We start from the raw sequence: 16,159 nt of genomic DNA, 5'->3' as shown, positions 1-16,159 counted from the left end.
ACAGGTGGAAAAAAAGCACAATACAAATATAAGACCAATTCCCATTTACAGCCACATTTCTCACACATTAAGAGCTGGGCATCTTCAGTTTCCTACAGTGCCGCATTGTGCTCCCAACAAAGCAGAGAGAATATGCCTGTGAATCATGCTGAGTATTTTAAGCTACTTTTGTACATCATACATAGCGCAATAATTAGTTCCTGTCCCACAGTACTCATGATACTAATTCAAGATTCCAAAATTTTTTATTGGCCATGTTTGATCATGCCAAACAAGAAATTTGACTTTGGTACATCTCAGCCTCTGTTCAACATTTAGGTGACTATCAACACCCAGGACATGTGCAAAAATTGACAAATATTCTCAAACATCCTCTGATCTTAAACTCCCAGGAGGGCAAGGAAAAACTCAAAACTCCTCCTACTACTACTACTACTGCATACTTTCTTCTCTCTTTGGTGCATACCGGCTACTGTACAATACTGTACTGTGCAGTCTATTTGGGTAAGCTTGCCCTTATAGCAAACACATGCCAGACAGGCTGTTCCTGTCAGCCATAGTGAAATGGGCATCTCTCACTGACTGAGAGGTTTGTCAGTACTTGACAAAGTTTGTGACAATTACAGAGAAAATCCACTTGGATCAGCGCTTAGTCCATTTTTTTTCAACTTTGACATCATCTGTCCGCAATATGGGCATGTGTCAGATACACAAGAAACAAAAGCATTGGCTTTGCAGAATCAGTATTTGTCACGACAATCTAAAATTATAGGTGAGCATTTGTACTGGAGTTAAAGTATAGACTCATGGTGAAGTGCAATGCATCACGCCCACTGAAATCACCAAACGCTTCAATTTTCACCTCCGAGGGGTTTCACAGTTGAGCTTGTATGTGATCTGCTCATGTTCCCTTTTTCTGCAAACCTAGGACTTTCCTTCAAATGCTAATCTTTGTCTCTTTAAAGAGAAAGCGAACAATATAAAATCTTTGCAAAAATATGCTGTATGTGCCCTCACTAGCCTAAGCATGGCATTCTAACTAATGTTGCGGAAATGTCATGTGAATCAAGCAGAAAAGTCCCTGTTTTTATCCATCTAAGCAGTCAGCAATTTTGCCACTTGCTGGCGACTGAAAATGACATCACAGTTGTTCAGGACGTAGGGCACCAATGACGGCTCACGCTGCGAGACTAGTGGAAAACTTTGGGTTGAGTTTTAAGCTCAGCTTTGTACTTTACCTGAAGTACTTTTGGACTTTTCATCCTAGCTTATTTATTTGTCTTGCTAATAAGGATTTTGGATCTTCTCGTGAAGTATCTGTAGTTTAGTTCATGTTCATTACCTTCAACTTGGAGGTAGTTGCTGACATTGTTTTAGGTTCATAGGGACAACTCAAAATGTGTTTAATGCCGTAAATACTGTTTTCCCTAATGTAGCTCTCCAATGTCTTGGTACACTAGAATTTCTTTTCATTGGTTCTACACACTCCACACTTGTATTTTCTACAGCCAATGTTTGTACAATGGCACGAATGATGACCTTTACCTTCTTTCAGTTTGAGTTGTTTTCCCTCAAGGAAGGTCTCAAATTTCTGCTTGTCAAACCAAAGAGTTAGAATTTTTGTCTTTCTCGGTAAAACCCTAAAACTGAGTCTAAAAATCAATGGAAAAGGTCACTGGCGCAACAAACATGACTGTGACGAGCTGCAATACTTTTTCTCGCATGAAAAATGTTCGAGTTCCCAAAAATTATTATTTTATTTGTTGTGTATCCATCCATCCATCCATCCATCCATTTTCTATACCACTTGTAGCCAACAAAAATGTCTCATGCGCGCACGCACGCACGCGCACACGCACGCGCACGCGCACACGCACACACACACACACACACACACACACACACACACACACACACACACACACACACACAACCACGCGCACACGCGCACACACACACGCGCACACACAACCACACACACACGCACACACCCACACACCCACAAGACTCAAAACTGTGATGTGCAGCACTACTTACGAAATATATTGTACAGAGAAAGAAACAGCTTGACTCCTTGAAGTCGCCCTGTTCCATTCCCACATAAGTGTGTAATTGGTGTTCAAGGTAATGAAGTCAACTTTCTGGGGCGGAGGCAGGTCTTCACTCACTGAAACAAACAAAAAAGGAGAACACATGACCTCAAAGCCCATTTTATGTACCGTAATTTTCTGACTTTAAGTCACTCCGGAGTATAAGGCGCACCAGCCATAAAATGCACAATAAAGTGAAAAAAAACATATACAAGTCGCACCGGAGTATAAGTCGCACTTTTGGGGCAAATTTATTTGTAAAAATCCAACACCAAAAACCGACATGAACCAGCAACAATAGGCTAAACGATACGGTATGCTAACGTGACATATAGACAAACAAGGAGCTGAGAATGGGCCTGACGTAAGATCCGGAGTTATTCAAGTAAGTATTACATAAATAACACGTTTATCAAACCATCTGTCACTCCAATTCATTAAATCCTTCGATCGTGCTTTATGTAAACAATGCCGCGTATGCGCCACATATGCTCAGGTCGGACCCAATGTAAGTTGCATTTCTAATTATTCCGCAGACCGATAACGATATATAAAGTATATTTCAAATAACTATTATATTAAAACAATATTATCAAACCATCTGTGTCACTCCAAATCATTAAATCCATTGATCAAATTCCTCGTTCTTTATGTCAACAACGCCGTGCGTGCGCTGCAGAGATCTAGTATATAACTATATTGTAGCGTTAACAATGTACCAGGAAAGACGTGGGTTTGGTAAACGTCTCTTTATTTAACAAAACAAGAGTTCAACAAGCCAACAACTACTGAACTTCCAGCCACGAAGGTGGAAGAGGGCTCCATAAATAGGACCGGGCGTGCGTAAAAGCCACGTCCGAGCCCCATCCACTGTCCCCGGACAGCCACCTGGTCGAGCGCCGGCCCCAGACTTCCATCTACGGAGGTGAAAGAGAGCTCCCGTCAAGAAGGACCGGGCGTGCGTAAAAGCCATGTCCGAGCCTCATCCACCATCCACGGACAGCCACCCGGCCGAGCGCCGGCCCCCGACTTTCATCCACGGAGGTGAAAGAGAGCTCCCGTCGAGAAGGACCGGGCGTGCGTAAAAGCCATTATAGTTTTTCAAACCTTCTGTGTCATTCCAAATCATTAAATCCTTCAAACTCTTCGTCCTCCGTGTCACTTACAAACAAAGCCGCTAATGATGCCGGTAGTACGTGGGGCCCTTAGTCATCTTCGTCATCCCGTGATCGAATCCTTTGGCCTTTATGTAAACAACCGCCGCGCAGCACGGGTGACGTCACTTGCAGTTCAAATGACAGTAATCCCTTGCTACATCGCGGTTCGTTTTTTGCGGTTTCACTACATCGTGGATTTTTGAATTTTGTGTGTGTATATATATATATATATGTATATATGTATATACATATACGTATATATATATATATATATATATATATATATATATATATATATATATATATATATATATAAGTGACAAAAAACGCGACTTATAGACCAAAAATGTCGGTACTTGTGGTCTTAAGACATGCTGTTAACACAGTTAACATGCCCAGCTCCGATACAGGCAAAGAGGAAGCACACAAGACTTTCCGTCGTTCATACCAACATGACACCACCTAGAAACAGGTATGTCAGATCGCTCTTTATTTGAAAAGCCACAATTTAGTCACAGTTGCTGTAAAAGAAGAAACAATTAACATATGACAAGTCACAATTCCCCAATTGTTGGGATTCAACAGAGGACTGAGGAGAGGGAAGACGACTACCAAGTTATCAAGCCTCCGCAGCAATGTCCCGCCCTCCAGAGCCATATAAGTCAAAGTCCGCTTTATTGTCAATTTCTTCACATGTTAAGACACACAAAGAGATTGAAATTACGTTTCCCACCGTCCCGCGGTGACCAGACACAGTACACGACACTTACAATCAAATAGCACAAAGAGTAAAAACGAACAGACAAGAGCAATGACTAAGTAATAAGCAAATAACCTAAACAAATAAATAAATAAATAAACAAATAAGAGCAGCAAAATGGAGCAAGCGTGCTAATAGCAGACAGCCAGACCATAGCGCAAAAGAACAGGACGTTATGCAGCCGAGGGTGGAGGGAATTCAGGATCCTGACAGCTTGGAGTACGAAGCTGTTTTTGAGTCTGGTGGTGCGGGAGCGCAGGCATCTGTACCTCTTCCTAGAGGGCAGAAGTTCAAACAAAGAGTGAGCGGGGTCCGCCATGAATCCAACGGCTGACTCACATCACACACAATCACGATCGCCTTGCGGGTGAGACGGGAGGCGTAAAATGTCCTTCAGGGAAAAAAGTGGAGCCCCGATGATCTTACTAGCAGTGTTCACTATGCGCTGCAGGGCCTTCATGTTGTACTCAGAGTAGCCACCACCCCACACAGCAATACCGGGCAGTGAGTAACTTCTGTGTTCACTGAAACTTGGCTGAATGTCAACATTCCGGACTCTGCTGTGCAACTGGAACGGCTAGCGTGCTATCGGGCGGACCGGGCCATTGAAAAAGGGGGAAAATTGCGTGGAGGAGGTATCTGTGTCTACATCCGCGACGAATGGTGCCGGGACTCTGTAGTTGTGTGCAGATACTGTTAGGGTTTATAAACTATCTTGATCGTATGATTATGTTGGGATGTAGACTAGAATGATGAACTTTGTTTGAACCTTTTACCTTTCCGTGACTCTGAAAAGTTTAACCATTCAGTTGTTGAAACTTTCCAAATGGTGTGGAAACATCCTTGTTTTGCTCCACTAGGTTTTATTTCCACGACCTCGTAAAACAATAAACTGGGATCCTCTGCACTGGTTAACCATTTGCTGAGGTGACCACCACACATGTCAAATGTCACCCCCACCTTGGCCACTCTCACCCCCACCCTTCTTCTCTCAATAGATACTCTCTTGCATGAATCCAACGGCAGACTTTGTTCGAACATTGCTGTATCTACAGTAACGAACAAACTCTCCACTTGGTTCTTGCAAAGTAAGTTAGAGTCAGAACATCCCTAACATTTTGGTGCCGTGACCCGGATTCCAACATACCCACTGCTGATCGACGGAGGACGACGTGCTGCATTGTCGACAAGCCAGCGTCCATTAGGAGGACCTGGTAAAGAAAAGACCTGGCAAGAAAATTCTTCGCTGGGCCAGCATCTTAGGTCTGCCTTCGTCTGACAACAGTGGATTGACGGGATCCGGCAGTGCAACGAACCAGGGGACAAGTAAGTTAAAGCCCTAAAATTGTGTTGGTTGTGAAACGCGTAAGAGTGGAAAGTGCACAAAGATATAGCTTGGGTTTAAGTCCCAGTGGAAGGAACAGACTAAGAAAAACAGAGCTTCCTATTCGTTCATCGAAGGGGTGCGTAGGTTCTTCTTTGTCTGTTCTTCCAAGCTGCGGAATCTGGCTTGGGTTGGAGTCCCAGTGGAAGGAACGTGCTAAGGAACACAGAGCTTCTTTTTTGTGATTCAAAGAAGAGTGTAGATTTTTCTTTGTACGTTTTTCCGAGCCAAAGAACAGCTTGGGTCCAAGACCCAGTGGAAGGAATGGGTTAAAAAAGACAGCGCTTCTTTTTCTTGATTGGAGAAGGGCGTAGATTCTTTTTTGTCCGTTTTTTCCCAGCTGTTTGGAAGGGTTTTATACCCATCCGAGATAGGCCGTAAAGTAAAAAAGCGCTAAGTTGTGTGTTTGAGTGTGTGACTGGTAGGATAACTTGACTAAGAGGCAATTTTGTTGAAGGGTCAATTTAATCCTGCATTGAGGATCCTCAAAAAAAAAAATTTGAAAAAAAATTTGAAAAAAATTGGAAAAGTCTAAAAATACCAAGTTAAGATGGGAAATAAAAACGGTAAACCTCTAGCTCTTGAAGGTGATGAGAAGTACATGGCAAGTAGATTTCTTAATTGTATGCGATACATGCCACAGTGGAAGAAAAAGTATGGAGTAGAAGGGAAGTTGAAAGTTGAAATGTGGAAGACGTGATAGAGGTTTTGGAGGAGTGTGGCTAGGAAGACAAAAGGGATTGAGAAAGGAAAGAAAAGAGAGAATTGCAATGTGCTAGAGTGTGGTTGAAAACTTCACAAGAGCTAAGAGAACAAATTCAAAAGACCAAAAATGGAAAGATGAAAAGTGATGAGGACACAAGTGTTCGTCAGACCAGAACACAATAAGGCCCCAGTGCGCAGGCGCAAGGCCGCAGCTCAAGGCGCGGCTCAAGCAGAGGTGCAAAAGGAGCTTCCGCTCCTATGCAAATCAGGTGTCCAAATTTAAAAGACCTGAAGCCTTCCCCATACGACAGCAAAACATGTCATTCTTTTAGGTTATTAGAACTCCTGTACATACAAGACGTATGACAATGCTGATTGTATGCCCAACGACAAATGACAAGGGGTCAAGTTATGTGTGCACACTGAAGTTAAAATTTGCAAATCAAGTGGTAAAGAAATACAACTTGTTTCTAAAAGATAAATTGAAAAATTAGAACGTGCTGTCCTCGCGTGCGTGGGTGGAACCAGCTTCATGATCAACCGCAAGAAATGGCCAGCTTGTGACGAATCATTGATGCCAGGTCCCCTCCCCTCGCACCGAGAGCTGTGCATGTGTGTGCATACGTGTTAAACTGATAAAATTGGCTAAACCTGTGTACAAAGAAATTTGTTAGACTGTGGTCTATCCAATTTGCACCGCAAAACAGAAACTATTTTGAAGAATAAAAATAAAAAAAATAAATAAAAAAGAGAGGAAAAGAAAGAAATCTGTTTGTAGGCAGAAACTGGTTTACACTAGCGCTCATTAGTGTCTCACCCTGATGACAAATTCTAAAGACAGAGAAAACATGTTTTCTGGAATTGGATGAAGCAAAATTGTGGATTGCACACATTGCAAAACTAAATTAAAAAAAAAAAAGATTAGTTGTGTTGTAAGAGTCTACAAACTTCTATATTTTAGTTAAATCCGAGAGATTGAGTTGGTTAATTTAAAAAAAAAAAAAAAAAATTCTGATTAATTCGCCAGCTGTTTTTTTTTTGTATTGAGTTTCTTTTTTTTGGTGAACTGTTCTATCGGGAATATTAGGAATAATTACGAAAGGGATTGTGTTGCGAATGGTATATGAATGTTGTGTTGAGGACTTGGATAACTTGAGACCAATGTGATGAAAAGACTCCTCTTTGGTGACTGTGTGTGAGATGCAAATGAGCAGGGACGAATGATTTCCTGTATGAAAGGAAAATATAGGTTGAATGGTTGAAGTTGTTGGAGACTACTATGGGAAATTAGTGGAGCAACTTTGACGAAAGAGTGATTTTGTGCAAGTTAAATGCTAAGAAAACAAAAAACCCAAAGAAAAAGTCGTTTTTGGATTGCTAATTACTAACGAAGCTATGAGGAAGTGGTGTGGGTGTTTAGAAGGGCACGCGCTTATGCGCTTCCCTGGCTCATCAACATTTGTTTGACTGGTCAAAGGAACCATTTGTTACAGGACTTAACATCCAAATCCAACCGGGATCAGAGAATCTCCTTTAAACCAGGAGGCAATAAATGGGATAGCCCCTGTCATAAATGGTCTTTTGTCAGGAGGAATCTTTAGGAAGTGCTTGGATTCTCCTTGCAAGACTCCTGTTTTTCCAGTCCAAAAGGCCAATAAAATTGATTGGCGAATGATACAAGATTTCCGAGTAGTAAATGAAGCAGCACCTAATGTGCCTGACCCATACACGCTTCTAAACACTTTTTAAGGCAGCAGCAATTGCGACACATGGGCCTTGCCATGTGTCGAGAGGAGGGATGAGGTCAATTCACTACCTTTGGTTTAGATGCTTACTTTAAAAAAAATTGTAAAGCATGTCCTGTTTGTGTGAAACATAATCCACAAGGGAACATGAGACCTAAGAGAGGCTCTTTTCCAAAACCGTCTTACCCATTCCAAATCATGCACATGGATTTTATTGAACTCACACAAAGTGGACCTCACAAATACTGCCTAGTGATGATTGATGCGTTTTCCAAATGGGTTGAAATAGTTCCATCTAAACGGGCAAATGCCTGAACAGTGGCAAAAGCCATTTGCAAAACCATCATACCGGTTCATGGCATCCCGCAGATCATTTACAGTGACAATGGTCCACACTTTGTGAACCAAGTTGTACAAAACATGGCTGTACACCTTGGGATAACGTTAAAAAAAACACTGTGTTGGCACCCATCCAGTGCAGGCATGGTTGAACGACCAAACACTACTATCAAAAGCAGGTTGAAAAAAATGTATGGAATCAACAGGCAGAGCCTGGCTGGAGTGCCTTGAATTGGTGAAACTCTATATGAGAATCACCCCCAACTCAGAAGGGCTATCACCTTTTGAAATCATCCATGAGAGACCATATAGACTACCCGTGTTCACTCCAGATTTGCAAAAAGCAGATGAACAGTCCTTGGCAGATTACATGATCAGAACGCTCAAAATGAAAGATGTGTTAAATGCAAATTTACTGCCGCTTGATTTTTATTCCCCACAGGTCAACACCCGCTCCAAACCAGGAGACTGGGTTGACATAAAGGTCGTCAAAAGGACAAACTAGGCCAACCATGGTGGGAGGGACCATTCCAAGCCGTACTCGCCAACCCTACTGCCGTTAAGATTGCAGAAAGACCCAGCTGGATACATCTCAGCCACTGTAAGCTGCAGAGAGTGCTTGGCTCCTAGGCCCTGGTCAGGGTGAAGTCTGGCTACAAAGGGGGTTTCAATTATAGTTTGGCATCAGTCTCAAAACAGTGAAACACTCAGAACCCTGGCCATTTAGCTACCTAGGGGTTCAGGTGTCTTTGTGGAACTGAACAGAAAATGGCACTCAGAGGAGTGCTTGTCTGTGCTGTGGCTGTAGCATGCTTGCAAATAACATGGAGTGTCCAGGATCCCAAAGGGGAAAGTGGAACTTCCGCTTGAATCAAGAGAATGACGACCGAACTGTTGACAAAGTATTTAAAACTAAACCCAGATATACCACATGCAGACAACATGTGGTATCAGTATGTGTCAATGTCGACCAAGGACAAAGATGGTCACATGATGAGAACTTTGAGGACTGGTCATGGGACCCCAGAAACCCATACAAAACCAACACTTGGTACCGGTATGTGAAGTTCACTGTGAGAGCTCACACACAGGAGGGATGCTATGTGTGTGTTCCAAACTCCCCCCCTTCCTCCACAAAAGTTTCCCTGGAGGCAAGAACAATGACTGTCACTGAAGCAAATGCATGGCCTTTGTGGGAGGGGTTTGGATTTCAACACCGTGCTCTCACAGTCTGTGATGCTACCCCTTCCGCCCTGGACTCACAGAAAAGAACCTGTGATCGAACTCTTTTGGATTAATGTCAACGCAACTGTTAAAGGATGAACATTGCCGCAAGTGGCCTACACAGAGAGACTAGCTGGAGTGAACAACACGTTACAGCCAAGGAAACGAGACCCACAAATGCATCAACGACGACTGCTCTCCAGGAAGAAACTGGATGGGAGCTTTGGATGTCACTGCTAAGTGTCAGGATGAGAGAGCCATTTCAAGTGGTGAGGGCTCTCCTACCAACATGGCTGCGCCATCAAACAGAACCTACTTCATACAGAATGGCTGGTGGCTTTGTGATCAAAAAGGTTGTCCGATGCTGCCTGCCAACTGGACAGGAGTGTGTGCACCAGTGTGGGTGACAGACCAGACCTACAGGATACAACATCATCAGCTGACGACAGCACGCAACTCTTCTGGACGTCGACGCAGGGCTGTTGTGACCTTTGACTCTCATGATCCTGTCTGGGGTCAGTGATGGACAAAACAGAGCGATTCAGGCTATTGACCAAATGGTCTTGCAAAACAGGATGGTTCTGGACTTGTTGACTGCAACACGACGGTTCCAGCAAGGAAGCAGATCCACCATCGACAGCGTCCCCACCCCCAGTTCAAATAGAGGCAGAAAAATCCTCTTCCCCCTTGGTGGCCAGGTAGTCTACCCTGGCCACTGAAGACGACAACCGCGCGGCAGACATTTCCAGGTTCTCCCCCGACGAAGCAGTGCTGCAAAGGGGGTGAGAATTGTGCTCACCCTCCAACAGTGGGCGTGCCAAGCCCCGGACGGCTGAACAATCACGAGCAATTTTTTGTCTTGACTGTTGTTATTGATAACATTATGGTTGCCTAAGGCAGAGGGACCGTGTGAGACTTTTCTTGCATTGTAACATCTTGCCGCAGGTTTTTCACTCACACACAAAAATTGATCTACGTAGATTGCGTAGATGTTTAGCCGTGCATGTTTTACAGAAGCTTAATGATTTGACCATCGAAAATGCTTCGCAAGTGATGGGTACAATGATGTGCTGTTTCTGTGTTCTGATTTTATTATTGTTTTTCTTCATTATATTTTCTTACTTGTGTTTGATTGATCGGGGTGGGGATAATCATATGATAAACAGGAGGGATATGTTAGGATTTATAAACTATCTTGATCGTATGATTATGTTGGGATGTAGACTAGAATGATGAACTTTGTTTGAACCTTTTACCTTTCCGTGACTCTGAAAAGTTTAACCATTCAGTTGTTGAAACTTTCCAAATGGTGTGGAAACATCCTTGTTTTGCTCCACTAGGTTTTATTTCCACGACCTCGTACAACAATAAACTGGGACCCTCTGCACTGGTTAACCATTTGCTGAGGTGACCACCACACATGTCAAATGTCACCCCCACCTTGGCCACTCTCACCCCCACCCTTCTTCTTTCAATAAATACGCTCTTGCATGAATCCAACGGCAGACTTTGTTCGAACATTGCTGTATCGACAGTAACGAACAAACTCTCCACTTGCAAGTGTTCAAAGGGCATACTGTCTCCCGTGTGGTTCTTGCAAAGTAAGTTAGTCAGAACATCCCTAACAGATACTGCTCGCCACTGGCGGAGTTTGTGATCATTAAGTGCCGTCCTTTTTACCTACCAAGGGAGTTTATTGCGATTCTGCATGTCGCGGTCTACATCCCGCCTTCCAACGTTGGAGGTGACAGGATCACGGCCCTAAGTGAACTGTATCAAGCTGTCAGTGACCAGCAGACGGCGCACCCTGACTGTTTCATCATCTTCGCTGGTGATTTTAATCATGCTGACCTGAAGTCTGTCTTTCCAAAGCTTCACCAGCATGTTAATTTTCCAACTCGTGGTGACAGCTTTCTGGACCTGGTCTACACTGCACATAAAGGAGCTTTCAAGGACACCCCCCTCCCCCACATCGGACTTTCTGACCACGTCACTGTTCTGCTTACGCCCACGTACAGACAGAGAGTAAGAACTTCCAGGCCGGTTCGCAAGCGAGTTAGAGTGTGGCCTGAGGGGGCCTCTGATGCTCTTCGAGACTGCTTTGGCACTACGGACTGGGAAATGTTTAAGCGGGCGGCCACATGCAACGATCAGACGGACATTGAGGAGTATGCTGACTCTGTGACCTCTTACATCGCAAAGTGCATTGATGATGTGACCCTCACTAAGTACGTCGTCGCTCGGGCTAACTGGAAGCCATGGCTGACAGGGGCTGTCCTCGGGCGCCTGAGGACCAGAGACAAAGCCTACAGGGCTGGGGATATAGCGGGCGTGAGATCAGCCAGGGCGAAGCTGTCCCGGGGCATCAAGGATGCGAAAAAGGCGTTCTCTTCCAAGATCACTGCCCACTTCAATAACAGCAGTGATGCTCGGGGCCTGTGGCAAGGCATATAGACCATCACAGACTACAAGCCCGCACCGCGGAGCTGTGAGGGCGACGTCCCTCTGCTCAACGAACTGAACCGCTACTTTGCTCGCTTCGACGCTCAGAACAACACTTGCCCGCTGAAGACCCCTTCCCCTTCGGGCGAGCAGCCCTTGTGCCTCTCTGCCGTTAGCGTGAGGAGGGCATTTGCTGCTATCAACACCCGTAAGGCGGCGGGCCCGGACAACATCCCGGGACGGGTGCTGAAGGACTGCGCTGAGGAGCTGATGGATGTCTTCACGGACATCTTTAACATTTCCCTGCAGCAGACCATTGTCCCGTCATGCTTCAAGGCTGCCACCATCATACCTGTGCCAAAATATCCTGCTCCTTCCTGCTTCAATGACTACCGCCCTGTGGCACTGACCCCCAGAGCTTGTCTTGGCGCACGTCAGATCTGTTCTTCCCCCCACCGTGGACCCCTTCCAGTTTGCCTTCCGACTCAATCGGTCCTCTGAGGATGCCATCTGCTCTGCCCTCCACTCTGCCCTCACCCACCTGGAGAACAGGGACTCGTATGTGAGATTGCTGTTTGTGGACTTCAGTTCTGCATTCAACACCATTGTTCCACAGCGTCTCATTTGCAAACTTGACAAGCTGGGCCTCAGTACCTCCCTTTGCAACTGGCTACTGGACTTCCTCTGTCAGAGGCCTCAAGTAGTGCGTGTGGGCGACAATGTCTCTGCCAGCATCACGCTGAGCACGGGGTCCCCTCAAGGCTTCGTGCTCAGTCCGCTGCTCTTCACCCTGCTGACGCATGACTGCACTGCGACCTACAGCAGCAACCGCGTGTTGAAATATGCCGACGACACGACTGTGGTGGGTCTGATCACCGGTGGCGACGAGACTCACTACAGATCGGAGGTCGACCTTTTGGCCGCGTGGTGCAGGGACAACAGCCTTCTGCTGAACGTCAACAAGACCAAGGAGATTATCATTGACTTCCGGAAGGGTCACACCCACCACCTGCCGCTGACCGTCGACGGTGCTGTGGTGGAGAGAGTGAGCAGCACCAAAGAAGGCTCAGCGCCGCCTGCACTTTCTGCGGAAACTCAGGCGAGCAAGTGCTCCTCCCGCCGTCATGACCACATTCTACCGTGGCACCATTGAGAGCGTCCTCTCCAGTTGCATCGCTGTGTGGGGTGGTGGCTGCTCTGAGTACAACATGAAGGCCCTGCACCGCATAGTGACCACTGCGAGTAAAATCATCGGGGCTCCACTCCCCTCCCTGAAAAAAGTTTACGCCTTCCGTCGCACCCGCAAAGCGGCCGCGATTGTGTGTGATGTGAGTCACCCCGCTCACTCTTTGTTTGTACTTCTGCCCTCTAGGAAGAGATACAGATGCCTGCGCTCCCGCACCACCAGACTCAGAGACAGCTTCGTACTCCAAGCTGTCCGGATCCTGAATTCCCTCCCACCTCCGCTACATGACGCCCTGTTCTTTTGCGCTATGATCTGGCTGTCTGCTATTAGTGCGCTTGCTCCATTTTGCTACTCTTATTTGTCTATTTATTTATTGTTCATTTATTTGGGTTATTTGCTTATTACTTATTCGTTGCTCTTGTCTGTTCATTTTTATTCTTTGTGCTATTTGATGTGAGTGTTGTGTTCTGTGTCTAGTCACCGTGGGACGGTGGGAAACGTAATTTCGATCTCTTTGTGTGCCTTAACGTGAAGAAATTGACAATAAAGCGGACTTTGACATACATATATATATATATATATATATATATATATATATATATATATATATATATATACACACATACATGTATACACGTACACATATATACGCACGCATGCGATAGTATTCGGCCCCCTTGAACCCTTCAACATTTTGCCACATTTCAGGCATCAAACAAAAATATAAAATTTTAATTTTTTGTCAAGAATTAACAAGTGGGACACAATCGTGAAGTGGAAAGAAATTTATTGGATAATTTAAACTAACAAATAAAAAACTGAAAAGTGGGGCGTGCAATATTATTCAGCCCCCTTGCGCTAATAATTTGTAGCGCCACCTTTTGCTGCAATTACAGCTGCAAGTCGCTTGGGGTATGTCTATCAGTTTTGCACATCGAGAGACTGGAATTCTTGCCCATTCTTCCTTGCAAAACAGTTCGAGCTCAGTGAGGTTGGATGGAGAGCGTTTGTGAACAGCAGATTCCACAGATTCTTGATTGGATTCAGGTCTGGACTTTGACTTGGCCATTCTAACACCTGGATACGTCTATTTGTGAACCATTCCATTGTAGATTTGGCTTTATGTTTTGGATCATTGTCTTGTTCGAAGATAAATCTTCGAACAGTATCAGTATCAGGTCTTTTGCAGACTCAACAGGTTTTCTTCCAGAATGGTCCTGTATTTGGCTCCATCCATCTTTCCATCAATTTTAGCCATCTTCCCTGTCCCTGCTGAAGAAAAGCAGGCCCAAACCATGATGCTGCCACCACCATGTTTGGCAGTGGGGATGGTGTGTTCAGGGTGATGAGCTGTGTTGCTTTTACGCCAAACATATCGTTTTGCATTGTGGCCAAAAAGTTTAATTTTGGATTCATCTGACTAGAGCACCTTCTTCCACGTTTGGTGTGTCTCCCAGGTGGCTTCTGGCAAACTTTAAACGAGACTTTTTATGGATATCTTTGAGAAATGGCTTTCTTCTTGCCACTCTTCTATAAAGGCCAGATTTGTGCAGTGCACGACTGATTGTTGTCCTATGGACAGACTCTCCCACCTCAGCTGTAGTTATCTGCAGTTCATCCAGAGTGATCATGGGCCTCTTGGCTGCATCTCTGATCAGTCTTCTCCTTGTTTGAGATGAAGGTTTGGAGGGACGGCCGGGTCTTGGTAGATTTGCAGTGGTCTGAGACTCCTTCCATTTCAATATAATTGCTTGCACAGTGCTCCTTGAGATGTTTAAAGCTTGGGAAATCTTTCTGTATCCAAATCCGGCTTTAAACTTCTCCACAACAGTGTCTCGAACCTGCCTGGTGTGTTCCTTAGTCTTCATGGTTCTCTCTGCGCTTTAAACAGAACCCTGAGACTATCAAAGAGCAGGTGCAGTTATACGGAGACTTGATTACACACAGGTGCATTCTATTTATCATCATCAGTCATCTAGGACAACATTGGATCATTCAAAGATCCTCACTGAACTTCTGGAGTGAGTTTGCTGCACTGAAAGTAAAGGGGCTGAATTATATTGCACGGCCTACTTTTCAGTTTTTTATTTGTTAAAAAGTTTAAATTATCCAATAAATTTCGTTCCACTTCACGATTGTGTCCCACTTGTTGATTCTTGACAAAAAAGTAAAATTTTATATCTTTAGGTTTGATGCCTGAAATGTAGCGAAATGTTGAAGGGTTTTCAAGGGGGCCGAATACTATCGCAAGGCACTGTATGCATTAATCAAAGGCAATGATTAACCACCACATTAATATAACCCGCAGATAAAGTTCCTCATTACAAGTAACTTAAAATTGAAAAACTGACTTATTGCTCCACGCAGACAGTAATATTGGAAAAATTTTATTTTCAAATTCAAGTAACTAATATAAAATAACCTTACTCACCACTGCTAGTGGTTTGGTGAAAAGATTTGGGGGTACACGAGACAAAAGAAATTCGAAGATTTTAACGGTAGCTCTGATTCCAACGACAGTAGCCTTCACGTCTTTCTTTTGTTCGCTCAGTCATGCAACTTTTATGACATACCTCGTATTGAATTTACTTCCGTGTTATTGCTTCCCGCATTTGACACTTCAATCAATCAATCAATCAATCAAGTCAAGTTTATATAGCCCTAAATCACAAGCAGTCTCAAAGGGCTCTGTCCTCTGCATTTAACCCATCCCCATGTGATTTTGATCCATCCCCTGGGGGAGAGGGGAGCAGTGAGCAGCAGCGGCGCCGCGCTCGGGAATCATTTTTGGTGATCTAACCCCCCAATTCCAACCCTTAAATGCTGAGTGTCAAGCAGGGAGGCAATGGGTTCCATTTTTATAGTCTTTGGTATGACCCGGCCGGGGTTTGAACCCACAACCTTCCAGTCTCAGGGAGGACACTCTACTACTAGGCCACTGAGCTGGTAACTTGTAGTGGGGTTTTGGATATCAGCGTGTCTGGGTTGTTTAGCGTGATAAATATAACTCGAAATTATGTGAAATGTACAAAAAAAAAAAAACGAAAAACTTTGGAAATGGGATTTTACGCCCAAAGCGTAGGTCCTGTTTTGATTTCAAAGCCAAAGATGTTTAGTGCCAGCATTA

General features: G+C 44.5%; 1 protein-coding gene across 5 annotated transcripts in view; it reads right to left on the bottom strand.

Annotated features, from left to right (window-relative positions):
• The window catches only part of LOC147050573 (interferon alpha/beta receptor 1a-like), a 39,016-nt gene that overhangs the window by 22,437 nt on the left and 420 nt on the right, over positions 1–16,159 (bottom strand). For 4 of the 5 annotated variants that reach the window (XM_085920038.1, XM_085920036.1, XM_085920035.1 and 1 more), the window contains exon 2: positions 2,038–2,167. The exons of the other annotated variant lie outside the window; for it this stretch is intronic. In XM_085920038.1, the coding sequence (XP_085776164.1) occupies positions 2,038–2,167 (130 nt within the window). The remainder of the gene's footprint in view (positions 1–2,037; positions 2,168–16,159) is intronic. 5 annotated transcript variants of the gene reach the window in all.

This window comes from Syngnathus leptorhynchus, chromosome 9 (assembly GCF_054491065.1).
Source record: "Syngnathus leptorhynchus isolate UIUO chromosome 9, UIUO_Slep, whole genome shotgun sequence".
Lineage (NCBI taxonomy): Eukaryota > Metazoa > Chordata > Actinopteri > Syngnathiformes > Syngnathidae > Syngnathus > Syngnathus leptorhynchus.
The sequence above is the reverse complement of the archived record's forward strand: the minus strand, read 5'-3'. Positions and strand labels throughout refer to the sequence as shown.